This window comes from Lathamus discolor, chromosome 5, assembly GCF_037157495.1.
Source record: "Lathamus discolor isolate bLatDis1 chromosome 5, bLatDis1.hap1, whole genome shotgun sequence".
NCBI classification, from domain to species: Eukaryota; Metazoa; Chordata; class Aves; order Psittaciformes; family Psittacidae; genus Lathamus; species Lathamus discolor.
In genome coordinates, this window is record NC_088888.1 from 66,513,668 (window position 1) to 66,540,418 (window position 26,751).

Below are 26,751 nucleotides of genomic sequence, written 5' to 3' on the forward strand. Positions count from 1 at the left end.
GGAGAATCAAAAAGAATGCAACTCCCACGGGTTGAGATAAGAACAGCCCAGTAACTAAGGTATAACACAAATCACTGCTGCTACCACCAATAATAATAGTGCTAAAGGAAATAACAAGAGGAAAGAATACAACACCTCAACACCAGCCGACCAATAACTCACCCCACTCCCCCCAGCCAAGCACTGACCCATACCTCCTCCAACCCTGCAGTCCCCAACCCTTCCGGGTAACTCTCCGTTACATCCTGGGCATGATGTGCTGTGGTATGGAATACCTCTTTGGTCAGTTTGGGTCAGGTGTCCTGTCTCTGCTTCCTCCCTGCCTCTCCTCCTCCCTGGCAGAGCATGAGGCTCAGAAAGTCCTTGGCCAGACCAAACATTTAAGCAGCAACTGAAAACATTGGCGTTATCAGCACTGTTCCCAGGCCAAAAGATCAAAACACAGCACTGTACTAGCTACTAAGAAGGAGAAAAAATGGCTGCTACTGCTGAACCCAGGACACCAAGTGAAGTAGAAGGCAAGCACAGTCTGTGGGTGCTAGGCTGCCCTAGCAATTCTTATGTGACAGCTCAGAAGGCTCTTGACCTCATGCCCTAAACCTCCTTGCGTATGCACATGAAAGTTTCAAAACTCAAGGTTTTTGCTGTGTTCCTCTGGGCAAGCTCCCCAAAGTGCAGTCCTGATGCTCCATGTAGCCCTGCAATGTAGCTGGGACGTGTGGCCTGAGCATGGGTCTTGGCTGGAAGTGTTTTGTTCATGGGAAACTCATTCCAGTCTCTGGAAGACAGCGGTAGGCAATAAATTAAACTCCTCTGTAGTACTTATCTCCCTGTAGCCTCCTGCTGCTGCTGTCGTTTCCTGTGCACTCCTGTCTTCTTGTCCCACACAGCCACTGACACCATGGGTGTACCGTGCCCTTGCTCTTTGCTGTCAGGAGCCCCCTCTATCATCCCATGCATGTTACAGGCAGCAGCTCACCCGAGAGTGTCACTTTTCCTTGCTTCTGTAACTCAAGTTACAAATAACCAACATATGAGAAAACTTCGTCAAGTGATCTGTGGCTGTGTGCTGCTTTTTGGCTATAACTACATCTTCTAGCACTTTACCATAGCTGTTTTTATCACAGCTTCAGTTTCCATGAGTTAATCTTTTTATACATACATTGTCTTTAGAAAAGCTGAGCTATAAATAGAGATTTTTTTTTTCCCAACATGTACAAAGTAGACCATTCATCTCACTGATTTCTCTTCGGTGGACCCAAAGAGCCCAAAGCGGGAAATGAGTAACTGCCTAAATAATAGCTTGGAGAGACGTAAAATACTCTGCTTCTTGTCCTGCACACCCTGTCCTCTCTTCCCAGGATCTGCACCCCCTCCTTGCTCTGAGGAAGTTACTGATATGATGACATAAGCACGGGTGACAAGACTGGGTATTATATACAGTTATTTTCCCCAACCATATATATGTTTTAGATTATTAACTGTTAATTTACAAAGTTGCTTTCACTCATAAAGTTGAATTCTTTGGCAACAGACACATCCCAATGACAAACCTCTCTGAATAATTATAGCTACTATAAGAAAAAAACCTATAATAAGAACAAATAATAATCTTACCATTTATTATCATTACATTTATATTCTAGCGCTTAGGGTTTGTCAGGTGTTTAGAGAGTAACAGAGAAGGAATGACCTTTCCTCTTAAATCTAGATATGTCAAATTGTCCTTTAAAATTGATGCTCAGTGAACCTCCCCCATGACACATATACCCAAGACATGGTACCAAATAACTAGCTATCTCCAGGATGTATCCCTAAGCTAACATCTGTTTTCTGGCTCCAGAGTCCCATAAGCCAGGTGTGGCTGAAAGGCTCACTGCCAGCTGCATATGGCAAGATGGACATGGGAGGCCGTTAGGCGAGGAGAAATCAGTATGTTTCCAGCAGTATGTGCTGGAAAACAGACTCCCCAGCTACAGTTTTGCCCCTTGGCAGGTCCCTCGCCACATGATCCAGTGCTTCAAGGAGGGTGCGAACCACAGGAGCCTTGTCATGTGTCCAAATTGAGGGAGAAAAAAGTGGGCAACAAAGATGTTGAAAGGTCGGAAAATTTCAGAATCCAAATATGGGTTTCATGCAGTACAGAAAACCACACAAAATAAATCTGGAAAACAAATTCTTATGTTTTGTTGTTTGTTTTTTTTTTTGGAAGCTGAAACCAGGATAACACCCCGAATCCTATCCTTCCATGGTCTCCCCACGAGCTGTCAAAAAGAAACCTTATCTTAAAGTACATAACATCCCATTTGGCTGGCTAACTCTTCAGGAACACTACTAAGACACATCCTGCCCTCTGGGAAACCTCTGGTGCAAGGAGGAAAATGAGACTGCATCAGAAAACTGGTAACTGTGCATATCTCATTGTGTTTGGGTTGGTTTGTTTTCTGCCCACAACTGTGTGTTCTGAAGGCCTGAGGTGATACGGAAAGCTGATGCAGAAGGTAAAGATGAGGGTGGTGGTAATGGGTGGGCAAGTTTTAAAAATCAAAATAAAATGGCAGGATAAGAAGATAAGGAATGTGATGGGTAAGCTTAGGAATGCAGGGCAGGAAACAGATTGTGAATTAGCGTCTTGCCATGCGGGTAAGGTGTACATTGCCTATCATCATGTGAGTGCTTAAAACACATGTTGAATGAAACATCCATCTGTAACTTTGTCTTGAAATGTTAAAACTAGAAAATCACATCCTGAGAACAGGTGAATGAGTGAATAACATTTAAGCAGCTGATTAACCATCAGGCAAGGAAAGAAAACTCTCTTTTAATGGAATACAGTAACTCTATTAGCTGCCTTCAAGGAAACTTGAGCTTGGCTTGTACTGACTAATGTAAAGTTACCCATGAAACCAAGTGCTCTAGGAGCTGCTGGTGCAAGAGCTGGGGAGCTACACTACATTTTGTGATACAAACAAGCTCTTAAATGGCAAAGTCTAACAGACCCTGTTTAGAAATGTTGAAAATTACAACTAACTGACTGGCCTGAAAGTTTGATTTTTGTATGCTGGAAGCATTAGACTTTCTGCAGAAAGTATTTATGTCAGATACTCTTTTAGATAAATTCTGGTATTTCATTGTGTCATGGTATATTTCATTGTCTTACTGATATTTTACATTTCTCCAGTGGTACTCAATACAAAATAATTAATGATTACTAAATCAATGTATGTTAAATCCTGAGTCTATGATTCTATATCCCTTGTGACTGCAGTAGTGGTCAATATGTCTACTTGCTTTCCAGAGGAAAAAGTACACAGGAAGGAACTGATTTTGTACCAAACCCCAAACAGATTCCAGACAAATTACAAGATAGAAGTTGACAGAAACAAGAAACAATAGCTATTCATCCTTTACCCTTCTACTGTCAATATTTGTGAAGAATTACTATAAGTAAAGGATACTGTTATAACAAGTGATGTATCAGGAAGAAACTTAAACATCACAAAAAATTTTCCCTCCTAAATTTTGAAACATTCATAACACATTCATTTTACAAAGCACAGGACATCTCTCAGTAGAACATGAACCACCTTTCAACCAAGCACACAAATAACCTATGTTTGCAGACCCACTTACCCAGATGGCAGGTGACTTTCAGCCCTGAGATGCAGATTCAGATGTCTGGAGCCCCACACCAATGCATCTCCCTCCTTGCCTTGTATGAGCACATATTGGCTGTCCCTGCTTGGAGAGTACCTTTAGGCAGTTGTGGGATGGTGTCTATGCTCTCTGTTAATTTCTTACCACTGGGAAACCTGGAGCTGAACCCCATAGGACCTTTAATCTGCATATTAGGATGCCTTCTCTCTTCAGAAACCAGAAGCAAATGCCCCAGGGGAGACTGGCAACCATCAAAAAGGTGCATTATGAAACCTGAAGACACAGCAGGTGAATTAAATTTTAAGGCCAAAGTAACTTTGGTAAAAGTGCTTTCACTTAATAGCTGAATTACAAGAGTCAGTCAACTTCAGTAAGGTTGGAGGTGTGAGGTGCAGTGGAGGGCCCGTGTGAGAACCTTGTAAGACAGGAGCCTAGAGCCTGCCTGCCTGCAGCAGGCTGAGAGCCATGGAAGGAACTACAGGGTTGTGGTGCCTTGGGGTATTTCAGCTGCAAGTTGATGTATAATGGTTTTAATTGTGTTTAATTTAATTTTAATTCTGGCCAACCTATCAGTGACTGCCAAGGGAGCAAATGCCAGAGCTTGTCATAACATCTCACAATGATCATACCAAAAGCAAACCTGGATCAAAGCACCTTTTGGTGCTTTGTTTGTGTTTTTCAGAGCATGGGTAAGATCCTGATGGGAAATCTGCCTGTTGTGGCAAAGGCTCTGTGCAGATCCTGGGTATCACTTCACCTTTCTAAGCACAACTGAAAGACTACGGACTGCAGAAAGAATGGGTTGAGCAGAGACAGAAGCAATCAGCAGTTTTACTGCAGAGCAGAACAGAGCAAAGCAGCACAGCATGAACAACCAGAAGAACCGACAACAGAGGTTTGTGACGCATGGCAGTAGGCCAGTAGCTAATGGTAAACCTGTCTGCTGTGAGCAAATGGTACTAAACACAAGAGCATTGCTAGTGTGAGAAGCTAGAGGCAAACAGAGCATCCCTCAAAAAAAAAAAAAAAAAAAAAGAAGAAAAGGAAAAAGCTTTCAAATGGTGAACTATGGGGCAATAGACTGCAAAGTATTCCAGGAACAGCAATCAATATCTGTCACTTGGATGTCTCCAAACATGGACTGGAAATGGAAATTGGGCTTTCCTATTATCTTACAAGCATTCAGAACTGCAGGATGAAAACATGGTCAAGAATATCAGGGAAATAAAAATAGCTTTACAGGAAAAAGCCTGAAGTCCATCAAGTCTGATACCCTAGCCCTGAGAGCAGACGCTTAAAGAGTGTAAAAAAAGAGCAAATGGGCAGTGACAAATCCCTGCTGTGTGCTTCCTCTGAGTCTCAAGCAGGAGGGTTAAATCTTTAGCTATTTTTTTTTCCAGTAGGAACAAATGTGCACAGAGGCTAAATTTGGAGCTGATAATTCGTTTTGTGAATATGTTTATGACTAGCAAAAATATTCTTAGATTAATTTCTCCACAAATTTTTCAGCACGATAGATAGTTTTCCCCTATCTAGTTACTGATCAGAAAGGAGCCAGCAAGAATAATCCACTCTAAGCCATTACGGCTGACATCTTGTGGTTGCTTTGTGTATGCCGCCTTCTGCTCGAGTTTCTGAGAAAAGATTGAATTTTCCCTTGTAAATAGCAACTGTACATCATCTCTATGTCACTGATTGTGCATTATCTACAAGATTCTAAAAATTATTCAGTAACCCCTACAGGGAGCTGAGAAAAGAAATAATGCTGGTATAAAAGTTTACTTCCTTCTTTTTCCAAAGCTTTATGGTTTTGAATTGCTAATGTACGAAAGCATTCTTACTACTGCAATCACAGCCCTCTTTAACATGTCTCTGTTTACATGCTGATATTTATCAGCTTAAGTATTTTTAAAACTCTTAGTAATCCTACCCTGGATCACTAAACAGACTTAAGGGCATTGGCAAGAGAAACAGGGGAGTATAGTTTGAAAACCCGTCCAATTATGTGCTGTCTTCTATGAATTAATAGCCACCAGCGTTCAGCTGAATGGGCATAGTGAGGCCTGCCTCTTGCATATATTTAGTCGAGACAGTTTCTGGGAGCACCACTGTGCTCTCCAAGGTGTCACCATGCATTTTGTTGTAGTGCAAGTGTAAAAGGCACACCTCCAGTGTCTGCAAAATAGGATCCATTTCAGAGCATGAAATATTGCCAGTCCAAGGAGTACAGCAATTGCTACATTATTTTGTAATCTCAAGATGGTGTTATAATACGAGGCTACACCTTCATATTCTTCTGTATTTAAAGGTAGAAGTTTCTTTCTTATGCAGCAATTTGCAACTTGCAATATATTGATACAAAGCTGGAAAGTAATTTGGACATTCATCTGAAACTTTCTTCTATTGGTACTTTATTAGTTTGTCCACTGTTCACAGGAATCAACAACTTCCGTGGCAATACTTTGCAGGAAGTTTGGATACTGAGGGGAGTCCACCTGTATAACATCAGCAGCAAACACCAGAGAAACAGCAGATCAATTATCTCCAGTTATTATTGTGTTAAGTAAGGTTAGATCAACCCAGCATTTTCTTATGTGTATATAAATAATTCATTTATTTAGAAAAGAAATGAGATTTCCTTCCTTTGAACCTTTCTGAGTGGCAGAATGCTCCCTTGTGTCCCAACAGCATAGCCCAGTTTTAATACACTTCCAAGAACGAAATTAGTTGATCAGGAACAAATGAATAGACTTTGCTTGTCCTTCAAAACAGAATCAATTATAGAATGACAGCTAAGAGTGTGAGCCTGAATGACATTATTTGCAGAGTTAATGAGGACTTGAAACAGGGATAGGTAACAAAAATCTTGGTATATCATAAACTATACATTTGCAGCAAACACAACAAAATAATTAGTTCCATTGTTCCTGTAGCACGTTTAGGTTGTTTAGAATGTAATACAGCATTTCAGCATTGTTCACCTTTCAGGTTTCCTTATAGTGATCTCTAATTGAGCTCAGAGATAGATAGTGAATTACAGGACCTTAAGTCACGATTACTATTGCAGAATTGTAAATATGCATGCTCTAAAAACATGAGAGAATGTAAAGAAATTGCTGTAGTTATCTGGAGGAAAAAACCCTCACATCTGTAAAGAGCTGCAGCTGCACAGAATAAAGTTGCAAACACAACTACCCAGAGAAAGGGGGCAGGGAAAACATGACAGCCAGCAAGTACATTACAAGAATAGCTTCACCAAAGCCAGGCAGACAAGGACAGAATAATTATTAAGTCCTTACTGCCCAAGCAGATATTTAAATAGGTGGCTTTTCACTGATTCCACCACTGATTCCAACGCCAAGTGGAGCATAATGATTAGCAGAACAAAGGCTTGTGTCTGTCTATGTCTCATTCATCTTCTGGTATTTTTTTCTCAAAAATGCTTTGTGCAGAAGATGGGTTTTACTAAAAGAAGACTGATGCTGTTTTTTAAATATGAGACATAGATGTAAGCTTTTCAAGCTCCAGTAAACATGTTGCAAAGTGAAGGGCTATGACATTATGAAAATAGTTCAAAGTATCTTCACGCTAATCCTTGAGCACTGTGGATTTGTTTTGAGGCACAGTGAAACTTCTTTCTGAGAAATTAATTCAACAGAAATGTAGCAGAAATAGAGCAGAAATAGAACTGAGTTTCTTCAGACAAAGGGCATGGACATACTAGACAAAAGAGTTAAAAAATACATCTTTGAGTGTGGATGCTTTATTACTGAGAAATTTCAGCAACTCAGCTTCAAGGAAATGCAGGTGGGTGTAAAGTAGCACTAACTGCTCCACAAAGAACAGAAATGGATGCTGCACACAAAAATAGACAATAACATTTTTAACCTTATGTTAGGTTCTAAGTAGAATTAAAACAAATTAAAACCTCTTTTGCAGGACTGTTATAAGCCTCAGAAAGAGAAATCAGAATTTATTATAGTTCATATAGCAAAGCAGGAAAGAAATGGAAGGAAAGAATTCAATAGTTGAACAATGCAGATAAAATAAACCCAGTAAAATTAATGGGGAGTTTCTCTGATGTCCTGACCCACAACTACTTATCTGTCAGTTGTCAGAATCAAACCAACTGTACTTTGCCCACAGAACATTCAGTTTCAGAGCATTCTCTGACTGAATTTCCCCCTTGAGGAAATCTCTTAATAAAAAAATAAAAGAAACCTTGTCAAAGTATACACAATTTTTACTTTTCTAGAACATGGCTTTCAGTATTATCTAGGGAACTAAGTTTGCCCATTAAAAGAAGATATTAAAATGGTTTTAAGAAATCCCATTAAGTGATTATAAAAACAGCATCTTTATACATAGGAGAATATTCCATCTTTTAGTATAATTTTGCAGCTATAGCACAAATAGTGATGCTCAGAACTCAAATCTGAACACAGCCAATTTCACATTTCATTTGGCAGTAGAAATAAATGGGGACATAATCCTTATTATGCACTATTAAGTGCCTGAAAACAGTGAGGTTGCACTGATTGTTTTTAACATGTATATGCAAAAGAAACAATTGAAACAATCTCTGGTTTGGGTAACCGTTAACAGTGAAACAGCTTAATGCTACATCTTCTTGCCCTCAATACTATTGATACCAATGGTAAAGATAAATTTTGGAATCTGAAAAGCATCTGGAATAACAAGGATTCATGTATATATGTATAAAGCCTATCTATCTAATGGTACACACCTAACACACCTTGAAAAGGTTACTGTAAATCTCAGTGCAGTAGCATTTTACATAGTTAGATGTACTAAAATACAGCTGTATAGGACAGACATGCAGCTGCATTAGGAGTGGGAATCACAGAGACATGTATAGATCCTTCAGCATTGTTTTCATTGGGATTATGCATGGTTCTCTATCTGAATTCCCTCAGTCCCTAAGAGGATATATTCAGCAGTAAGAGCAGTCCTCTCAAGAGCAGAGGGAACGTAGCATGGACCTGTTTTCTGTGAATGTCTTATGTTCTTTGATGGCAACACAGGAAAGAGGAAGGTAGCTGAGTAGTTCTCTGTGAATTAAGTCGATCTCTACTATAATTCTGCAAAGGTCCTCCTCTGTTATATAGCCTTGCTTTCAGCACAGACAATTTCCTGAACAGAAGATGCAGTCAGTTTCCAACCCCAGTCTACTGGCATGTCCAGAAGCTGGCTCAGTCCACAGGGAGCACATGGCTGTTGGGATAAATGGCTCCAAGCCACACTCTGAAGACGTGCTGGCTCCTAACACTGCAATGCAGTGGAGAAGAAAATCTGTGCTAGCAGAGCAGCTCCCAGGAACTCAAATTGCAGTTGGGAGTTCACTGCTAGGGAGGGGAGTCAAGGCAAACTGAAACATGTCAGATTCCTGTCTATCTGCAGCACCCCACAAAAAATATCATACGCTCAGATTTTTAGTTCATTCCTTGGTGAAACACGAGCTACCATGCTATCTGGGCTTGTAGCAGAAATAGTGTGGCCAGCAGGACTAAAAGGATAAGAAAACAATGTTTTGGACCAGTGGACTGTGACACAGGAGGGATTTCAAATCCATGAACAACATGGTGATACCTAATTTATATACTACTGCTTTTTTCCATTATCTGCTAGAAGAAATGTGTTAAACTCAAGCTGGGCTAACTTTCGTGTTGAAAAAAAGAAGTCTTCTACTCCATTGAGTATTTGCTGCTGACTTGAGAGCACCTTAGTGTATTCTCAGAGTGTAACAATTTATCCTTGTATTCTGGTACTTTATGTGCCCTGTTGCAGTTTGGAGTGCCGACTGAAACACAAAAAGACTTGACGAATAATTTATGAAGATTCGTTCTTTGCTTCTCATGTTTTACTGTATTTATGATTGCTATTATTAAGCGCTGCTTACATTTCTATGTTTTTGGTTACAATTCCCATACCTTCCTTTTCCTGTGCTTACTTTGAAAGCGCTGCTAAAGTAATTCGCATTTTTCGTTCTCGCTAAGCGCCTCCCCTTTTCACTTTCGGTAACCCCTCAGGTTTAAAGCTCCCTGTTTAACTGATGAAAAACGTTTCCCTCCTGTAACAAGTAAACACTTAAATACCCATATTCCACAAGTTTCGGGGTTTTTTGTCCCATAGGAAGTACACACAGCCAAACTTCCGCACTCGCGCATGCGCGCAGCTGCTGAGCATGCGCAGACGGTCAGGGGCTGGCGAGGGTTTGGGTGGCCTTCGCGCCGCCACCCCTGCGATGGGCTGAGGGAGGAGTGGTGTCTCCGGGCTGGGCGCTCCGAGGATGGAGAGAGCCATGGAGCAGCTAAACCGGCTGACGAGGTCCCTGCGCCGCGCCCGCACCGTGGAGCTGCCGGACGGTAGGAGAGGGGCGGGCGGGCGGTCGGTCTGCCCTCGCGGTCTGTGCCGGCACGTTTGCGGCCTCTCCGCCCCGGTCTGGCCCGGCCCGGTGTGGCGGGGCGGGGGTGAGCTGAGTCGGGGGCCGTTGCGTGTTCTCCTCCGGAGAGGCGGCCTGGGAGGATGGAAACCGGCTCCCTTCTTCCCTCCCTCCCTCTGCCTCCGAGGGGCTTGCTTTAGTTTATAATGGTGGTAACAACAGTAGCGACTTCCTCATCTTTTTCCCCCCGGTGTCTCGCCGCCGAAGGACGGAGGTGCCCGGCACACAGGGCGCGGCGTGCCCCTGCCCGCGGCTGCTGCCCCTGGGCCCGGGTGAGAGGGTGGTCCGGGGTGCTGAACACTCTTTTTGTCCGGCTTTGATTTCTTCCTTAGGTGCTTCGTCTGTGTCATCGCTAGTGATGACAAATCCTTGGTTGTTAGTTTGTTTTTGTTAATGGCACTGAATTTTGTATGAAATAGTGTTGTAAGTCACTGGTCACAGGCTAATTTTTCTGCTTCTAAACTACTTCACGTGGGTGCTAGCCATCCCATATCGGGATAGATGTGAAAATATAGCTTCAGGCTTTTACAGCAAGTAGTTTAGTGTTCCAGCCAGATCCAGTTTTTGGGAGGACTACCTCTAAAAGCTTTTGGATACGTGAAAATTTCTGTTCGTGAGACATGTGCTGTCATTGTACTTTCTTCAGGGTTTATTTTTGCAGACTAGTCTTTGGCTGTCTGTCTGCCAGCTTTCATCTCCGGTGGTGGAAGAAAGCAAGTAACATTCTGTTTTCTCTGTGTCTTCCCTGTTTGGACTTCCTGGCTGCTGCATATATTCTTCCCCCTGCGGTGAGCTGCTACACCCTTTCCTTATTGTCACCCGCCAACAGTTTCAGTATCTGCCAGTGCAGTTGCTCATAAATTTAACAAAATTGACAGACAAGTTTCAAATGGATTTTGCTGCTGCTTGCAAGCAAGCCTTGGAATGACAGCAGTGAAAACTGACGTAATACTGTTAATGTGATCTCAGGCTTGGAGAGATAATGTAGTAGCACCAGTTTAACCAAGTGATAATGGTGGTATGAATAATGCGTAGCACAGCTTATGCCAGTTGGAGCTACTTTAAATTTATGCCAGTACTAGAATAGGCAAATTCATTCTGAATTTGAGTTCAGCTATTTTCTTCCTACCTTGGGCATCTTACATGTAAGAAGTAATCATGTTAATGCTAGTGCAAGCCCTGTGACTTCCAAACAAGTACCTCTCTTGCCCTGTGGCACAGAAGGACTGTCAATCCTATGTATTCTCTAAGAATTACATGAAATAAGTCACAGCTGAACTGAAATAAGGAGATAAATGGACTTTCAGGCAATGAAGTCTCAAATTACATTCCAAGAAAACGCATTCAATGGCTGTCTAACTTTGGTTAGATGTATAATGGTCCATCATAGCTCATTACATGTGTTCTTTCTTGACCTTGGTGTTCTCTAGGTTTATTCAGGCCTGCCCACAGTCTACTTGAGAAGCAGGTTGGGTTGTTTTGCTCCAAACGTGTACTGACAGGATCAGCTTAGAAAATACCACCACCAGTCTAGTATGGCATGCGGTTTGGTGGCTTCTTGTGTGCTGTGTCCGGCCTCTTGAATTATGATTTCTTCCCCTTCTCCCCTGGTGCATAAATAGCTTTAATTTGAAAGACACGTAGTTTACCTCTCCATCCTTAAACTGAGAGTCATAGTACTCTCTTAGGAAATGGAGATGTATGTTTGAACTTCTTATGCTGAAGAAGGCACTAAATCCAGGTGTTTGATTTCCTATGCATGTGCTGTGGCCATTAAGATACTATATGGATGGTGCTGACACTTCTCTAAGCTTGGGATCTCTGCCAAATTCAAACAAAAATCTCTTAGGAAATAAAGTAAGTGTTTCTGGATTCTACTGTTAAGTGCCTGAAAAGCTTTTTTTTTTTGTGTGCTTTGTTTTTTGTCTTTAGATATTCATAATTTGACATGCAAGCAAGTTAGATAATAAATATGTTCTATAAGTGCATGAGGCATATAACACTTTTGCTTTCACTGATGTCATGTACTTTAAGTTAATAGGTGTTTATTTATGAATAGGGATAATAGTTAACTAAAATAGGCACAAAAACTCCTTAGTTCCACTTCCTTTTATTTCTGTACAGAAAAATTCTGGGAAAATCAGCACATGCTCCACAGTGTAGATTCTGTTAATAGAACAGCAGAAAGCTTAGTTTTGTAACTGTACCATAAACACCTTTAATGGCCCAGTTACACTCATATTTTACTATTGTCTTTTTCTAAATTGCTATACTTGCAATACAATTAAATTTAATTGGGATTAGCAGGAAGCATTTCTGTTAAGTGTGCTGGTGTATTTAAAGCTTTTTTTATTTTATTCTTTTTTTTTTCATCTGCCCCTTTAATAGGGCATGATTGTGGAAATTCAAAGGATGTCTAAGATTTAGTTAGAATTCTCAAGTTCTGTTTTTTGTTTCAGTTGAGAGCTTCATCTTCCTGTCCAGAGATCTGTGGAACAGAGCCTAAACAAGAAAGTTGTTTTTTGGTTTTTTTTTTCGTTTAGATACACTGGAAGCTAATCATGAATACATTTTAAAAAGTGATCCAGTCATTTTCACAGTAGATATCTTTATTTAGCATCTACTTAATTTTATTTCCAGGACTCTCTTTCTTTGTGTGTGTATCCTCTCCCACCCAGTCTCCCCCATTCTCAGACCCCAGCAAAAATTCTAGTGGTACATGCTATGGCTGGAGTTGTCTAATGCTCACAGAGCTCTGCCATAAGGAACAATCTACAGACAGTTCAAACTCTTGAACTTGGGGATGGTTAGGATGACTTTGTACAGCTTGGAAATGTGATTTGGTGTTTTGAGAGATTTGTGTCTCTTCCATCATGCATTTACTGTAAGCAATATTAAAACTATTGAGTTTTTTAATAACATAATTATTTGTTTTCGAATATGACATCTCTTTTCAGTGTACAAAGATAATTATAGATTAAAATTGATTCTTTCATTTGTAAGCTACCTATAGACTGCTTCACGTAGGGGGTAGCAGCACTAATCTCGGAGTAGTGTTGAAGAATAATTACGAGTAACTGCAGCATGAGAAGCTTTTCTCTGACTCCAGTTGATAAGGCTGAAGAATTAATTTGGTAAATGTCAGTTTGCCTATCTAGTGGAAGTACTGAATGTGTAGAAGCATGTACATAAAAGATATGAGAAGTTACACTTGTTTGGATCTGGTTTAATTCTTCCTGTTCTGATGGCTTTGTAACTTTTTGGACAATTTGGAACATTTTGATCAATTAAGATAAGGAAAAAGAAGTTCAAAGTAAAAGTTTGTAAGAACAGTCCTATATTTCTATATCCTGGAGCTATATACCTGGGTTCTCAGAAAGTATAGTCTCTCCTGTCATAAGCTGGCATCTACATGAAAAGTCTGTGGAGATTGTGCTCCCAACAATGGGCAGTTTGCTTCAAGCTGGAAATTATAATCATTATACATCAATAATAATTAATGTACATCAGTATTATTAATGATTATTCTGTGTTAAAGGCTTCAAAATTTTGTCGAATTCATAGAATCCTAGAATGGTTTGGGTTGGAAGGGACCTTAAAGATCTAGTTCCAACACCCTGCCATAGGCACAGACACCTTTCCACTAAGACCAGGTTGCTCAAAGCCCTGTCCAGCCTGGCCTTGAACACTGCCGGGGATGAGGCAGCCCCAGCTTCTCTGGGCAGCCTGTGCCAGTGCCTCACCACCCTCACAGGCAAGATTTTTTTCCTAACATATAATCTAAATCTCTGCTCTAAATTGTCCTTTAAAAATAATGTTTTACTCCAGAAAGTCTGTAAGTGGCTAAACAGGCATGTCATACCCATACAGTGTGCTGGTATGGGCAGCAGAAGTCCTGGCAGGGACTGTATAGCTGAATGTCATTCTATTCCCACTGTTGACTTGCATCTTTGTGTTCTGGACTTTTCTGTATTGCTTTCAAATGTGGAATATGAAACTGAGCAGAAATTAAATTGAAATTTATTGCATTCAGGTATTCATGTTTAGAGACAAAAACAAATGGTTATGGAACAACTTAGTTTAAAGAAATAATTTTTACAAACTTGTCTGTATCCAGGACTATGGAAGTCACCTTGAAAGTTTCCTTCTTGAAATAAGCTATAAGCTATTTACTTTTTTTTGTTAATGCACATTTCTTAAGTACATTGACTTAACAGAATTGTCAGTTTAGAAAAATTGATGCTCCATTGAAAATTCTGTAACTATTACTTTGTGAAAGAAAACCCCACCACATTGAAACTTCATGTATTAGTCCTGTTGATTATGTGTTCTAAGTATGGTGGCTTTTTCTCTATAATGAAACTTTAGTTATGTATAACCTGTGCAAAAATAATAATCTGTTGAACAATGGACACTTTAAAAGGTAACTAAGTGCTGCTAGATTATTTCACAGAAAAGATTTTTTTGTTATAATGGAATAATTTAATTTCTTCACAGACAATGAAACTGCTGTCTATACACTAATGCCGATGGTTATGGCTGACCAGCACAGGTGAGAGCTTCCTACATTTCTTTTTCTTATTCCTTTTTTTTTTTTTTTTTCCTCTTTAAGGTCTGAAAAACCAGCATGTTTGCAGGAGTTGTAGCTGCTGGAGTGCTCTCAGAAGTTTTGCTGCTGAACAATTCTGCTGAGATCTGTAGCGGAAATTAGGCACTGACTGTGTACATTCCAGCATATTCTTACCTGAGAAACCTGTTTAGTTTTATGCCATAGACTTGTTCTGTTGATGCACATAGAGTAATTTGTCCTAGGATAAGAACAAATACTTTTTTTTTTTTTTGTGTGTGGAACTGGGGTGTAGCTCTGAGTGTGCATTTACTGATGACCTAGGAACTTTTAGTCTCATTAGGCATCTTGGAAAGACATGGAATAAAAGTTGTACAGTGAGATCGGTTCTTCTGAAATTCCTCAGATGACCAGCTGTTTTCCTTTACACAGCGATCCTTAGAGTGATTGGGAACTGGGGGTTGTATAGTGCCAGCTAAGTGGTGCTACCTTCTGATGAGTTTTGTAGGCAAGCAGGTCTTACTGAAACTGTAAAGTGTTTATCTGATCAGGATAAACATTTGTTCTGCTAAATAATATTTTGTTAAGATTGTGTGCAAGGGTTTTAAGTTATGTGATCAGCTGTTTACTAGGGGTTGAAATCACCAGTTCACTTGCAGTTTTGCTTGTTTTGAGGTATTTTATCTTAGCTAATATTTTATCTTTATTAATTACTTAAGGCTTGAGGGGTCCTATTTAAATTTATTATCCTGTTGGCATATCATGTGTCCTTCTACTTTATTATGACGACTTTATGTACCAGTCTTCCCTCTGAACTCTGCCTATGTTTGGGAAAGCTGCTGGATATCTGATTAGGGTATATGGGTAGAGATTAAGGAGGAAAATTAGAATTTATATTTTTTTCAAACCAAGGCTATTAATATGCTTGTTTTCCATGCTTGTAATGAAGTTATTTGGCCGTCTGGTCTAATTCTTACTAGTTTACATTTGAAACAGTTGCCCAGTGTTACAGTTCATGTTTTATGTACAAGTAAGAAGTGAAAGAGTAAAAGTACTGTTAATATGCACTTGCAAGCTGGTGGATGTTGTTAGTTGGAGGGAAAAGAAATAATGATCCAGAAAGAAATAGGGTACTTGTGTACAGTATATACTTTGCTTGAATAATGTGAGATACTTTATTTAAAATTATATTTTTATTTAAAGGTCTGTCTCAGAGCTGCTGTCAAATTCAAAATTTGATGTGAATTATGCATTTGGACGTGTGAAGAGAAGTTTGCTTCATATTGCAGCAAAGTAAGACTTACTTGAGTCCAGTCCAGAAGTTAACAATGAAAGTAATACCACAAATCTAAGGCACCAATGTAAGCTGGGAAACTCTGTAGTATCAGTTAACACTTTGTTTTTACACTTCTTTTTTGTTCTGTTTCTTTTTTTAGCAATGTGCCTGCCTCATTGAGGGAATGGTTTTTACACATAATATCAAATGGCTTTCTAAATTCTAGTGAAGGAAATCTAGGTGGATACTTTTTTCCTTTCTGTGAAATCTCAGTCTGTGAAGAAATGTAGCCATTATATATATCCTGTATAGCTGGATTATTCTTGATTTTGTAGATTTGGAGAAATCTTGTCTGCAGGTGATGCTTGTTCTTGAAGTATTCTAAACCACTGAGAAGTACTTGGATGTTTGCTGGGAAGCAGCTGTTAACAAAATACTTAATATGACCATACCTGAAGGGAATATAACTCATTTCTAATAAATTTTTATATCCTGGGTGAAAGGCTTAAGTGCAAATGTCAACTCCATGACCTAGATTATTTATTATTTATGTATCTGTTCAGTGAGGATAAATCTTTATTGCCAAGAAACAGCCAGATTAACATTACCTTAATAGAAATGAACCATATAGTTTTTGAAATGGCCTTTCAGGAAGCTAAACTTTAAACTAATGAGTGAATGTTCTGTATGTGTGTCCATTTTGAATATCTTGAAAGCTCTTACGTTTAAACTGAAAAAATAGTAAAAATAAAAGAAATAGTAATGGCATTGCGTATAAATAGCAGGTACTTGGGCATAATGTAGGTAGGACTTCCAGCTTTCTAAGCAGACTGTTATAGAAATATGTTTCCCAGGTATTCCATCTCAGAATTGCATGCTGCTTATGTAAAATTTACTTGAGAAAGTACTCAAAGAAAAAAAAATGCAAGCCAATTTTTAGCATACATCTTAAAACAGCTTTTCAAAGATAATTCTCATTGATCATAAATCCCAAGAAATTGTGTTACACCTAGTTTCAGGATTCTGTTTTGTCTTGGCTAGTTGTTGGGTCACTAAGAGGTCACAGAAATGCTGTTTTTGCAACTTACTGTGCAGCCAGTCTTCGGTTTCTTTGGATTGTTGGGTAGCAGTTTTGTCATTGGGGAGATTAGTAACAATGGATAGGATGGTCATGATAGATATGAAAATACTGTATATTTATCCTCACATTCAGTCTTCCTCTTGAAGAATTCAGGAGCAAGATAAACATACAATGCAAAGTTTGTGTTCTTGGTGATATTGATTATTCTACATTATGAAAAGAAAAATTGAGTTACAGGTCCAAAACAAATAGCAAAGATATTTGTATGAGTTTGAGGGTTTCTGATTCTTGAGGTTTAAATATAACTTCTGAACAGTGAAGTGTAGCATAAAGAATTATACTGGAATTGTTATTAAATGGAAAATTCAGTCCTGTGCATAGATTAAAAATAGGGAAGTGAGAGGAAATAGTAACCAAAACATTTTAAACAGTTTATATTTTAAACAACTGTCAGTCTTAAAAATTTGCTGTCGAGTTTTAAAGTCTCTAAAATCACATAAAAGGCTAGCATCTGTTCAGTAATGCATATTATGATCACTCAGTTCTCACTGCATTTAAATGTCTTTAGGTTTGTGTAACTTTAATGATGAGGGTGTAAAATGGTTTTGTGTAAAGATTTTTCTGTTGAATGTAATCTGTGCGTAGTATTGCTGTTGTCTTCAATACAGATTTGTTTTGTAAATATCCTTGTTACAGTTTTTTCTCTTCCTTATTTTGTTCTTAGCTGTGGATCAGTCGAATGCCTTGTTCTATTATTAAAAAAAGGAGCAAATCCAAACTATCAGGACATTTCAGGATGCACACCTCTTCATTTAGCAGCAAGGAATGGGTAAGAAAGTTTTGAAAACTCTTGAAGGTTTTGTGCATAGTGCACTTGAGCTGACATGTTCTGTAATATTTTTTCATAGTTGAAACACAGTACTTTGGTTTTCACCTTTGAAAACAGGATGGCACGCTTACAGGGAACATGGAAGTTACCTTGAACATTCAGAAAATATTTTTATTATGAATAGGAAGTTATGTCTGAAATACTAATTTTAGTGCCAGTCGTTTTAGTTTTTTCTGTTAAGGAGGAACTTAATGTTTATTACAACAGTGATTGAACAAGGGATGTATTCACCTTCCGGTTAGCTGAGTAAGAAAAGATTTCAAAAAGGACACTGGAGGATTTGGAAGATGCAGGGATTTCAGCGTTTTCACAGGAAGTGTCTTCAAGGAAATTTTTACTACAAGCAAAAGAGTACTAAGCTTGCATGCACAATATTAGGAGAGGGGAAAAAAAAAACCTCACCCAAAAATGGTGAGCAAGCACCTTTTTGAGATCTCTTAAGGTCTTAGTTCTTGAATTGCAATATGTGGAAACACACACCTGATAATAGTAATTTTGTCTTTTTGTCTTTAGAGCACATATATGTTACAGTAACTGAATTGTATCATGACTGGTACTTCAAATGTGGAGGTAGTGTTTAGTGACTTTTAGGTATGTGGGAGAAGGGAGACAGAAGCAGCCAAGTGGTACATGATGAAATGCAGAAATACACACAGGAGACAGGTGGAAAGGAGGCATGAGAAGGTGTGAGAGTTACCAAATAACAAGGAAAAGTAAGAATAAACTCCTAAGGGTAAAGGACTTGGAGCATTGGAGAGCACTAAAAGACCAAATTAAGCATCAAGTAGGAAAAACACCCCTACTTTCACTAAGGCAGCTATCGTTCTTGCCAAAGATTTATGTAGGTTACAGTGAGCATCTCATTATTTAATGATTTAGTGGTGTTCTGTAAATGTGTTCACTAAAGCGTACAGATGATGATGAACTTCATGTGTTTCTATTAGCTGAGCTCTAGCCTCTTACCCTGAGAGTGTAGTTCATGCTGAGCTAAAGCTGTTAGAGTGGTGGTGAAGTACTTCTATGCTTTCCACAAAAACATTCAGCTATATTTTTAACCCTCTGGTGTCATACAGAATCATAGAATAGTTAGGGTTACTACACCTGTACTGTATGAGTGTCTGGTGCTACTCATGATCACTTTTTCACATGCTCAGCACCATACTTCTTATAAAGTAGAACTACCCGCTGTAGTTTGTACAATGATGAATTAGAGTGGAGCTCTAAGATACTTGGCCTTTGTAAATGATTTTTCCTGTATGTGTTTTAATGTATTCTTTTGTTTATAGCCAGAAGAAATGCATGAGCAAGCTGCTGGAATACAGTGCAGATGTCAACATTTGTAATAATGAAGGCTTGACTGCAGTAAGTGCTGCTTATTTTAATGGTACTCTTAAAATGAATGAAGAATTTGAAGATTATCATTTCTTAAGCTTCTGCTACCTTACATGTAAATATACAAAACTTCTGTGTGGCCAGTGCCCTTAAGAATCAAAAGCTGTGATCAAAGTACCTCAGCATATGTTAGTACTGTTCAAAGCTTCTCTTTTAAAACATCAACAGTAACACAGTCAGGTTTAAAATAATGTTTATGAAATATTTCTATCATTGCTAAAGAAAACATGTATAATCATTTTGTACTTAGATTCATTGGTTGGCTGTCAATGGACGAACAGAATTGCTTCATGATCTTGTTCAGCATGTCAGTAATGTGGATGTTGAAGATGCAATGGGACAGACAGCCCTTCATGTAGCTTGTCAAAATGGGCACAAGACAGTAAGTTTTTTAATTTTATTAACACAATGGCTTTGTGAAGAATTGGGTAATGCTTCGATGTTGCTGTGTGTATTTTCTTTCTAAACTTCAGGCTAGTCATGCACATTGTAATGGTTGGAAGTGTGAACAACTCTATTGTTTTAGTATTGAATGCATACACTTGAATGGGAACAGCTAATTTATTCTTGTGGAGATGATTGATCTCAGTGTTCGTGGGAGCTTAAGTGACTTACTGTGTACTGTTCAGCCATTCGGTAGTACTGTTATTGCTTTGTTGACAGCAGGTTTTGATGTAGTGCTAAACATTTAAAAATGTTCTTCCTTACTTTTTAGAATATATTTGATTTATAATTATACCAGCAATCATGTGCTTTCGAAATCCGAAATGACCGAATTTACTGTGAATAAAAAATGACCGCAGAGTTGGGTCAGTTAAATATCTAATATTTGAAGTAAACAAGTTCACATGGACTCCTCTTTTATAATTCTGTATGAATGAGGGACACCTCACACTAAACCATCCCACACAAGGCTTCATCCAACCTGGCCTTGAACACTGCCAGGGATGGAGCAATCACAACCTCCCTGGGCAACCGATTCCAGTGCCTCACCACTCTAACAGGAAAGAATTTCCTCCTTATATCCCATCTAACCTTCCCCTGTTTAAATTTTAACCCGTTACCCCTTGTCCTGTCACTACAGTCCCTGATGAAGAGTCCCTCCCCAGCATCCCTATAGGCCCCCTTGAGGTACTGGAAGGCTGCTATGAGGTCTCCACGCAGCCTTCTCTTCTCCAGGCTGAACAGCCCCAACTTCCTCAGCCTGTCTTCATATGGGAGGTGCTCCAGTCATAACAAAAAAATAAACTAATCTTTCTACTCAGATCCTTTCTGTTGTCATTGTCAGAGCTCAAATTTGGAACACCAAATTTGGAGAAACTGTTAACTACAGACTTTTCTACTTTGTGTGACTAGAATATAGCAAAATTTATTTGAGAGTCTGCTCAATATTTTGGAATTCGCTTACTTATTTCATCTGTTGTAGTGTGTTTTAAATCTTCATCTTGTGATAAGGCTGTTTATAGCTGTTACTAACGTGAGCTTTACTTCTCCAAAAAATGTCAGTTTTCTTTTTAAATAGCTTGTAGTTCCAGGAGTCTTTGGGATTAGTGAAAGGCATAGTTATAAAAAATGGGAAGTTCAAAAAAAGCTTCATGAGCTCTGACAGCTGTGATTTTCCATATAGTATTTAGGAATTTGGTTTTGAGATTCATTATGGAAAATTAAATCCTTCAGTGTAATTAGACATGCATGCAAATAAATAGCTGCAAATCAGTAGACTTTTCTGTTACTTTTTTCTAATACCGGTATTTTTTTCTGTTCTAGACAGTGCAGTGTTTGCTAGACAGCGGTGCCGATATAAACAGGCCGAATGTGTCGGGGGCAACTCCACTCTATTTCGCTTGCAGGTTATATATTCTTTACTTTTGAATATTGTGCTAAAAGTGAAATGGATCCCCTTTCCCCCCCTTCCTTTCTGCAATAAGAATTATTAGAAAGCATAACATTTAGGAGACATAAAAGCTGACTAGTACTTAATCTTGCCTCATATTTGAATGTAGTTTGGTGTCTCATCTAAATACTTAGTACTGCAGGCTTATATACCTTTTTCTAACAGACATGTTAAACACAGCTGTGTATCTTCTAGCACAAGTCATAGTACCTGCTAAACTCTTTTTGAGAAAAAAAGAGATATACCAACTGAGATTATACTGAGTACACTGGTAATGCAACCTTTTGTAAGGCAAGTTTCACTATTTAATGTAGAGTATGGTATTACAGTGCACATGAAATGCGCACATCTGATTTAAAGTTACAATACTGAATTCAAATTATATTTTTGTGTTTATCAGTTCTGTTTTCATGGTTTAGTTTTATGTCAAAACTAATAACATATGATAAATTATCTTTTGTTTTAATTGGAGCATTTTTGCTATTTGGTAGAACATCTACAATTTTTAAGTCCCTGTGCTTTGGTTACAGTTTAAATAGTTCACCTATGATTAAATGTTACTATAAAGAAAAGGAGAAATGGATTGACCTGGTGGCCTGCCAAGAGTTATGTTGTGGGAGCCTTGGTATCTGGAGCTAGTGTATGCTGACTCTTGGCAGTTAAGAAGAAGGGAATTGGCAAATAAATAGCTGCTAGCTAATTGAATGCCTGGGTGCTTGATTTAGGGACTGGCAGTGGAATCTATTTTAAAAGAATTAAGCAACTTGCCTTGGCTTGAAGGCTTTTCATGAGAAGAGAATGTGTTGCAAGTACATCAGTGATTTCTTTCACAAATCGGCAGTTGGAGCACTTGGCAGTGTGAAATGAACAGGATGCATAGCAGAGGTCAGCATCTCCTTGTCAGAAGTGCCAGCTGGTGGTGCTGCCACCTTGGAAGAAAAGTTGTAGGTCCCTGATGACAGGGAGAGCAGGAAGTATTAGCAGTGGCTGATGATGGGTGGAGAAAGGGTATTGGTGCTCAAAGTCTGACTGTAAAGCCCCTGATGTTGCACTCTGCTTCTGCGGTGGCCTTGAAAGGTAGTAGAAAATGTAAGTGGCATTATCTTATATCCTATGTTTCTGTTTAGTTTCATACCATAGTGTGTTTTCTCCTGGCTTATATGGGTTTTGTTTTAGATGCAGTACTTGGATTATCACTTATAGTAGAGCATAAGTGCTGTGTTAACTCCTCTCTTCTTTTGAACAGCCATGGTCAGAGAGACACTGCACAAATTCTTTTGATGAGAGGAGCCAAATATTTACCAGACAAAAATGGTGTTACTCCACTGGATCTCTGTGTACAGGTATTGAGTTAGCAGCACTCTTTCTGTGAACTTTTGTCACTACAGTGTCACTTAATCAGTTACCTTTTTTATTTTTAAGGCCTATGAAAGATGGTTCTCCATTGGTGAAAGAGAAATGCAAAAATAACTTCTTGAAGTTAAAGTGATCCTACAGGCAGGTTCCCAATTTGCAGCCTTTGCAAAAATTTTTAACGTCTTTAAGACTTTGCAAGATAGGAGCTTATGAGAAGTGAAGAGTTTGCAGAACTCCAGTTGACCAGAAAGTTTGGGAATCCTTGGTTTTTATGATTAATGCTTTGAATGTGTGCTTCAGTCTGTGGTTTTACAGTCCCTAGGGCATGGCTTTGTGCATAAAAATTCTGTCAACATTTTTAGGTGTGAGTAGTGACCCCTGGTGTTTGCTGTTTTGTAAAGATGATCTTCCTGTGTGAGCAAGCAAAATATTTTCTCTCCTTTTAACTGTTTTTTTTTTCTTAATTTTTTTCTTCTCCTTTGCTTGCCAGTTTGCTTTTCAATGTAGATACATCTTTCTAGATGGAAGACTGAAATTCTTGCTAACTTTGGTAGTATTACTTTGGTATTACTTTGATTTTGAAAAACTGACTTTCATCAATTCTTGTGGATTCTGAGTGGTTTTAATTTTAATACCTAATTTCTTGGCACCAGGAACAATTAAATGAATCTATTTAATAAATCTGTTATCACTGTAGCGAGATATAAACTGTCATGCAAAAAGAAGGAACCTCTGTATTTGCAGCATTTAATCCATTACAAGGTTGACTTTTCCGTGTAGAATTTGTTGTGTATTCAGGTGGTAGGTGCCCGCTTAAAAATGCGGCTGTGCTTAAATAAGAGTTGATACAAATAAAACACAAATTCAAGTCCTGTTATGTCTAAAAGACATTTTTCTCAAAAACTTATGAAGTCTGAGCTGTTGATCTGAGGCACAAGTGGAATCATATTTGTGTATTGATTTTAAAGTTAAATAATCCTTTCATGAGTTTATCCCGTTTCTTCCTTTAACAAGTCAGATTCGTGCCTTATGGACCTTTAGGAAAATACTTGCTTTGAAGGATTAGATTCTGGGTGTAATTAGGTAGATGTGTGTCATCCGTCAGCAGTGAGAAGAGAAGCTAAATATTGCACTGTTTTTAAGTGCTGGTAAATTGTTAGGTGAAGCATCGTTCAAGTGTAACTTTGGCTTTCTATGTGGGAAAGCATTTAAAAAAAACCCAAAACAAAGAAGGGGAGCAGATACATATGACCTGATATACGGAAAGAATTTGATTCTGCCTTCTCTCAAGTTTTGTTATATCTAATTTTGATACATTATTGAATTTCAGTTTATTTCTATTGGGATTGGATTACTCAATTCAGTATTAATTCTTTTAATTAAAATGGTTTTTGTTGCTTTTTAGGGTGGTTATGGAGAGACTTGTGAAGTCTTAATACAATACCATCCTCGACTTTTCCAGACAATAATTCAAATGACACAGAATGAAGATCTACGGGAAAACATGGTAACATAAGATTATGTGTATATAGTTTTATATATTTGTGTGGTGGAGATCTGATGGCTTAATATTAGTGTCCTGGTTAGAATACACTGCCAGAAATTGACCAGTAAGTGCCACAATAGTTGATCATGATGTCGTTTTCTTTCCTTTCATGGAAAATATACAGTCTTCATATAGTATTAAACACAAGAATTTGGGAATACAAAAATGTAGGATCTATTTTAACTTAGTGTTCTAACTTTGTATATTTGGCAACGTGATCTAGACAGTGTAAGAAATGAAAAAGCAGATTTGTTGCAAGTAGCCTGTACCTTGTTTGTACTAAGGTGCTGGTAGACCATTCTGTATATACAATTATTTTATATAATAGGGTCTATTTTCTTTCATTTAGTGTGTATCTGCAGACATCCATTCTAGGGTATGTCTCAAGGCTTGAATTGTTTAGAATGAACTGAAACATTCGGAGCATGAGCACTCATCTGTATGAAGTTGCTTTGTGCAATAACAGTGTGAAAGATTGCAGCTGCAATTTCATTTGGTTATTATTGCTGTAGATTAAGCTATTCCGTTCCTTTTTCAGTGGTTCTTCCAGACCTTGTTTCTTTTATTATTGTGGGGTAGCACAGTCTACAGCAAAGATTTTTTTGTTTCTTGATTCGCATAGGGGGTGAGAAGCTTGGGATGCTTTTTTTCCCCCTTCCAAATCTAGATAGCTGTGGGGTTTTAATATATTGTTTGCTTGCAAATAATTGCAAACAATTTTACAGACTGTAAATTGAAAAAGGAAGTAGAGATTTAGTAAGGTATTGGGTGCCACTTCACTGCACTTGGTTTGCTAGATTTTTGAAGTTTTTATTTTTTTCTTTAATCCCATTACTTCCACTGCAAACCTGAGCATTTGTAAGTCCATATAGAAACAGTCTTGAAATTTCTGAGACAGGTCTGAGTTTTACAAAGTAAAATGTTAGAGGCGAGAATGCTGAAAGTGTATGTTAGAAGCATACAGAATAGTGCAGGTGATTTTAAGTAAAAGGAAGTTAAAGAACTAAAGCCATGGAACAAAAAAGGCTTTCTACAGGAAGGGAAAAGGCAAAGCATATTATCGTATAAGTGAAGACAGTAGATGAGAAAAATGCGTGTCTGTCTGAGTAATGGAGGAGGTGTGTGCAAACAGATCTGAATGAGAGGGTAATCATGCTATATTAGATAATATGTGGCACTGTTGTGCTTCTTTGCCAAAATGGAAACATTTTAAGTGTGGTTTTCTATGGCCAAGTCTGAGCTGTTCTGCCCAAAGTCTTGGGTAATGACCAGTTCATATTCTCTGAAAGTGATGATATGAAGAGACTGGTTGCATGTTGGAAGTCAGGACTCACATGAACTTAAATGTTCTTGACAAACTGGAAAATTACAGACAGACTGCAGGGAGAAAGATACTGCCTCAGCCATTTGTAGCTAGAGGTTCACTTGAACCCTGGGGAAAACTCTCACACAGTCAGGGAAGTGAAGTATTAGAAGAAATCAGTTAGTGAAGCTGCAGAGGTTCCAGAGCAGAAGACATATGAAAACCAGGCAGGCAGATGGGCAGACCGGTTTGGATTGAAGATACAAGTGCTTATGCCTTGAGGCAGAGTGCTGGTGTAAATGACCTTTATGAGATGCCTTTTCATATCACCTTACTACAGAAGTTGAGAAGGTTTACTGAACTTTCTGAAAGTGAGCAAGAAGGAAGTAAATTTTTTTTCAGATGAAAATAAGTTGTTCTTATAATTTATTAGTATGTGGCTAAGCATTCAGTTATAATATGTTATATCCTGTCATACCATACCTTCATACTAGAAGGTATACTTCTTCAGTAATCTGTGTGAATTATAATGAAATGTTAACTGAGGTTAGATTAGATGTTGGACAATATAGATGTACAATAATATTGCTAGCTCTTAGTGCTTGGGTGATTAATGTTCTAAATTAAATGTTGATCTGACACTCCATGACAATATGCATTTTCTTTTATTTTAATGTATTAGTTGCGGCAAGTTCTGGAACACTTGTCTCAGCAGAGTGAAAGTCAGTATCTTAAAATCCTAACAAGTCTTGCTGAAGTTGCTACAACAAATGGTCACAAACTGCTTAGGTAAGTGTGAGAGGATCATGAGTAAGTTGATAAGCTACCTGTCAGTTAATGCCACTTAGTAGTTTTAATAATCTGAGCTACCTCATGCCTGGCACATGCTGGAGTAGATGGAACTCAAATCTGATTCTTCATGACAATGCCTGTTCAGATCATTGTCTTGAGGAAAGGAGGTTGGTGTCTTTGTATGGCTGCTGGCCAAGAAGTCTGAGTTGCAGAGAAATGCAATTTTTTTTTTTTTTGTAGTTTGGCTATATCAGCTCTGAGAAGGGAAGCTTTTTAGCCAACTACCAATTATCCCTCCCCCTTCTTTCTTCTTCTCTTTCATATCTTAAATTTTCTGCATGCTTTCTTACTATGTGTGAGAAGAGTCTTGTTGGTTCTGATTGCCTTCCATGGCTACTAATATATATGAGACAAAAATTTATGTGCCCCTGTGCTGTCTCAGCAATGCAAGCAGCATTTACCTGGGGAAACACATAAAACAAGCAAGCATATTTTCCTAATACGCTTTCCTATTTTTTATGGCATCTGTTTGAGG

General features: G+C 38.5%; 1 protein-coding gene across 3 annotated transcripts in view; it reads left to right on the top strand.

Annotated features, from left to right (window-relative positions):
- The first annotated feature begins 9,878 nt into the window (after positions 1–9,878).
- HACE1 (HECT domain and ankyrin repeat containing E3 ubiquitin protein ligase 1) overlaps positions 9,879–26,751 on the top strand; it is a 52,430-nt gene continuing 35,557 nt past the window's right edge. For 2 of the 3 annotated variants that reach the window (XM_065681151.1, XM_065681152.1), the window contains exons 1-10: positions 9,879–10,043; positions 14,618–14,672; positions 15,891–15,980; positions 17,769–17,873; positions 19,220–19,295; positions 19,576–19,707; positions 21,093–21,175; positions 22,466–22,562; positions 23,981–24,082; positions 26,107–26,213. In XM_065681151.1, coding sequence (XP_065537223.1) covers positions 9,968–10,043; positions 14,618–14,672; positions 15,891–15,980; positions 17,769–17,873; positions 19,220–19,295; positions 19,576–19,707; positions 21,093–21,175; positions 22,466–22,562; positions 23,981–24,082; positions 26,107–26,213 — 923 coding nt within the window. In that variant the 5' untranslated portion in view covers positions 9,879–9,967. Of the gene's footprint in view, positions 10,044–14,617; positions 14,673–15,890; positions 16,049–17,768; positions 17,874–19,219; positions 19,296–19,575; positions 19,708–21,092; positions 21,176–22,465; positions 22,563–23,980; positions 24,083–26,106; positions 26,214–26,751 lie in introns of those variants that run through there. The other variant, XM_065681153.1, reaches the window with a different exon arrangement.